General features: G+C 34.3%; 1 protein-coding gene across 1 annotated transcript in view; it reads right to left on the bottom strand.

The window, feature by feature from the left end:
• LOC113809660 (crossover junction endonuclease MUS81) overlaps positions 1-5,000 on the bottom strand; it is a 6,415-nt gene that overhangs the window by 1,239 nt on the left and 176 nt on the right. The window contains 9 exon segments of the mRNA XM_027361315.2: positions 34-283; positions 714-880; positions 1,130-1,292; positions 1,509-1,891; positions 2,086-2,239; positions 2,434-2,545; positions 2,805-2,936; positions 3,175-3,333; positions 3,997-4,150. Coding sequence (XP_027217116.2) covers positions 34-283; positions 714-880; positions 1,130-1,292; positions 1,509-1,891; positions 2,086-2,239; positions 2,434-2,545; positions 2,805-2,936; positions 3,175-3,333; positions 3,997-4,149 — 1,673 coding nt within the window. The 5' untranslated portion in view covers position 4,150.

Raw genomic sequence — 5,000 nt, 5'->3', positions numbered from 1 at the left:
TAAAGAATATAAATAATTCATCTGAAGACTTACCCGCCTGTTATTTCACAATTGTCAACGCACAATACAATGTCAAACTGGCCAGGACAGAGAGAATACAGAGGGTCTCTAGACACCTGGGTTGTCTTAGTCTTGGTCATACATGAATCTAATGTGTTCTGTTTCTCTGACAAAGGTAAATACAAGTTCTTTGTAGGTCCTGTAGGTGCTTGATTCATCTCCTTACTAAAAGCTGTTCCTGTTGAATTAACAGCTTGTTTCTTTACTTCTGAAGATTTCTTTTCTGTAGATGTTTAAAAGGATAATTCAAAGATTTCCTTTTAATTTTTGAAAACTGCTCTTATGGCAATGACTTTATTTCTTACGTTAAGAATTATGACCAATTTGTAGTGGTGCTCCCTGCTAAAGGGAGGCAAGAGACATGCACAAGGACTAGCATAATATACCTGAAGTTTAGTGATAAATTCTTGTTTACCAAGAATCAAAACTCCAAAAGTAGAGAGGAAAGTCACACAATAACCAAGTGAAATTTAAAAAAAATATATACTAGCTTTATGTGATTACTGAGGTGTCACAGGTGTCAACAGTGATCCCCCATTCTGTATACCAGAGTTTAGTGGGGAGTACCACAATTCAATTTACATTATATCAATATTTCTTTAAAAATTATGTATCTAGTAAAAACCAAGTTTTCAATTTCTTCTATCCAGTACCTGTGTTTCCAGAAAAATGAGTGCCAAAAGGTGCTTTTGCAACTGGTACTGACGGTTGACAAACATTTGCTGCAGACTTGGGACGTGTTGGGGAACGAAGGCCTGGGCACATGGTGGGAGCACACTCATTGGACAAATAAGCATAAACATATCCCGGAGGAGCTGTTCTGGAGGCAAATAAATAGAGAACATAATCTGCAGTTTTAATATATAAGTAAATAAATATATTTAACAATACAAAACATCTCATGCTTGCATTTCAATACCCTTTGTACTTTTAGAGGCTCTCATTTTCAGAATTTTGTAGAAATATATATTTCCAATTTTTATTTATAAAGAGTAAAATACAAGTAGACAATCCATGAAAAAAAGACACCCAGCATAATAGAAGTACAAATATAAACTACATATCATACCTGTAATCATCCAAGCGATAAACAAGCCCAGAGGCTGAGAGTGCAGAATAACGACACTTTACCAAATAACCCAGAAAGCCATCTTCCTCAACGCTGACAACTGCTCGGTCACGCATGGGTGTTTCCACTTCCAAACTTGTAATGTAGCTAAATACAAAGTGTTCTGAAAATAATGGCAATTACTTCATCTTAAATATACTTAGGTGATTTATCAATCACATACTTCATTACTATTAAAATTATAGTTTGAGATCATTCACATATTCAAGTAAAACTTAAAAACTCAATTCTGCAGTTTATCAAAGTTTCTCCTGAAATGAAAAAAAAAATTCTTTTTGTTTTCTTTTCATTTTTCTTTGGTTACTTTACCATCACTTACCTGGAGAACTTAAATGATCATCTTCCATTAAAGTGTTCTTCACAGGAGAAGTCAAACTTTTACTGATCTTTCTGGCTCTCTTGCTGTCAATATCAGGCCCTTTCCTCTTAACAGAAACTGTCGATTCTGTATCAGGATTTTTACTGACTTTCCCACTATATTCTGTGTTTACACTTTCACATACTCCTTTGAAACTCTGTAAAGCTTGACTGGTGAAGTCCTCATTTGGGATGACAGGACTGCAGCTCCTAGATGACAAGACTATGACTTCTTCACTTGTCTGTGTGGCCTGGGGACTTTTCCTTGGAGAACCAATGACACAACCATCTTCAAGTTGTGAGATTTTGGCTCCTAATGCCTCTCCTTCTGATGTTAGATAATATCTGTAAAATCACATTGAAAGAAACAATATAAGTACTTAAAAATTACTAATAATGTTATGCATTCCGTATAGTAAAACAAAGAAAATTAATCTTCAAGTAATTTTTTTATCATTTGTACATTTCGAACGGATGTTTATCTATCTCCCTATATGCATAATATACCCACTCTAAATTATGATTCAGTCTTCACCTACCTTCCTGGATTACTCTCTTTACGCACAAGCTCCTTCTTGACCAAGGTACTCATGGAGGACCAGGCGGTGTAATGCGAGCCTTCAGCTGAGTGGGTGAAAGACACATCGCAAAGAGGGGTGGCAGCTTCTATCAATTCCTTCCTTCCCATATAACCTAATGAAAAAGGAGAAAAGAGGGAAAAATAAGAAATACATAAGCAGTCTTATTTCTTTTTACTAAATGTCGTGGTATCCACTACAACATATTGTCCAAAAATTTAACCAGACAAAAGAAATTGAAAGGTATCAAATGGAAAAATAATATCTCTTGTGTTGGCTGACATGGCTAAGCCGGTAAAAGACGTTCACCTGGATAGTCATCTTCCTTGGAGGCACTGTAGAGGGCCATGAGGAGACCGTAAGCCCCAGATCTTGGTGCAGGTACATATGCTCGTCCTCTTTTCCCACCCGGACTTTTCCCCTGCCAGCCACAACAAAGTAGGAATTATAATTACTTTTTGTATCCAAAATGATTCCTGAGAGTTTATCCTGCATTTAACAAAACTGAAAAATATGATTACATATGTGTCGTAAAATTGTCGAAAATTGCAAATTTTTCATCTTATCAAAAATATTAAAGAACAGACAAATAGCACAAATATATATATATAACAATAAATGCGCCTAGTAGAGAGATTCTGTATTTGTAAAACTAGAACAATGACAAGACATTTCCATACCTTTTTCTCCTGAACCTGAAGACTGGCAGAGGTCCCTGATAGTCGAGATTCTGTTTCAGTACTACCATCCAGACTATTAGAGGTATTCTTTCTAGGTCTACCTCTTTTCTTAACCTGAGGCTCTTCTTGCACCTGATGACAACAAAAAAATAAATGACAAATAAAAAATTATATATAAAAAAAAAAAAAAATCATCCAAATAAATAAATTGATTAATCAAATAAAATACAGAATACTTCTTTTTCTTTATGTGAAAAATGAGGTGTCAACAGGCTAAACCAAGACACTTCTTGGATGTAAACTTCATTAGACAGCTAATATAAACTTATTAAATACTTTCCAAAAGAAAAAATATAATCATAAAACATACCTGATGAAATTCATCCCAATTAACAGGTCCATTCTCTTCTTGGTACTCTTCCAAACGCTGGTCAATTAACTGGCAGATCTTATCACCAAAATTAGCTAAAACCTTGCAATCTTTCCCACTATACAGAGGAAGTGGGAATAGTTTTAAGGACTTCCTTGCCTGTTGATAAAAAAAAAAGAAATAAAATCATATGCATATATAACAACACAGGATATATGTAATTATATCTATGTACTTATGAGTGTGTGTGTATAAATATGTATGTGTATACACTGTATGTGTATGTGTACATATACATATACAAAGACAGACAGACAGACAGACAGACACACACACACACAGAGAGACACACACACACACACACACACACACACACACACACACACACACACACACACACACACACACACACATATATATATATATATAAAGCATCTCAGACAGTATCATATAGTTTAGTGTCTAGTAGATTCTATACTCCAGCACATGAATCTACCACATTATATATATAGTAAAAAATACCTTGCCATCATATAACTGAAGCAACTACAAATGTCCTTGTACATCAAATTAACAGGTATACCATATCAAGCTAATCACTTGCTCATCTTCGAACTAATGTCTTTAAGAAAAGCCTAAGACAGGAAAAAGGAAAAGGCAAAAAGACAATGATACACTCAATAAACCACTGATTTCTAACCCAAACAGCAAAGGCATGGTCATCAATGTTCAATTAACAAAAAAAAAAAAAACATAATTTCAAATCTAAAATAAATCAGCTATTTAAATATTATGAACGGTACAGAATGGATATCCTTTTACTCTTTGGAAATTGTACTTCATGTTGGAATGTCTTCGCTCGGCCTCATCCTGCCACTCCTTAAGCCACTTTTCGAAGAGAGGATTGGGGTGTTTGTAAGTTCTTTTCGTACGTCGATATTTCTTCTTATGAGGAGATCTGCCCTTTCCACTCATGCTGAAATTTAGAGATTATCTTTCATGATAATGTAAATATGAGTGTCCCTAAAGTAATGTAAATCTATACTCTCATTACTGAGGAAGTTGTAGACTAATATTCAAAATGTATTTCAATCGAAATTACAGTCTGAATATTTGAAATACTCGAAATTAGTTGTCAGATTCTGTAACTCTATGAATTACATATTCTGGCCTTGTTCCATAAACCTCCAGCACATTTAACTGGAAATATATGAGCTTGCAGCCTCCATACTTCAAACTTCTGCAAAGTCCAATAAACCTTCCCAAAGTATACCTAGTCAGAGAAGAATACCTAGTTAGAGTTTAGAATGCCTTTTTATTATAAGATAAGTCACTAAGGTGGTAAATACGCTCTATCCTGCCAGAAAACGTATGGCAATAGTTTGTTTGCTCTTCCCAAAATGCAAAATTTGAATGCAGCACCATTACTTATAACCTATTAATGCTATTTACTATACTCTTCATAGCCTTTGTCTTACTTTTAATCTCAACATTTGTCTTATCTATTTTCTTAACGAAGAGAAATCCAAACAATATGATTTTTCCGCGAATTCCATATGATTTTTCAGCGAATCTGCATAATAAGAGAACATTCAAAACTATTATAAAGGATAAATATTGATAACTCTCTTCATATACACATAGCAACTCTCATTCCAGTTCATTCATAAGCATTCGTGATAGTTTAAAATGTAAGGAACAGATATATACAAGAAATTATACGAAAACAAGCTACTTATTGAAATTTTCATTCGCTGTCGGGGATGAAGATCTTGGTTAAAAAAGCCTTAAAAACCGACCTTTCGCGTCTTAATTTAATTCCTACA

The sequence above is a fragment of the Penaeus vannamei genome, chromosome 16 (assembly GCF_042767895.1).
Source record: "Penaeus vannamei isolate JL-2024 chromosome 16, ASM4276789v1, whole genome shotgun sequence".
Classification (NCBI taxonomy): Eukaryota; Metazoa; Arthropoda; class Malacostraca; order Decapoda; family Penaeidae; genus Penaeus; species Penaeus vannamei.
The sequence above is the reverse complement of the archived record's forward strand: the minus strand, read 5'-3'. Positions and strand labels throughout refer to the sequence as shown.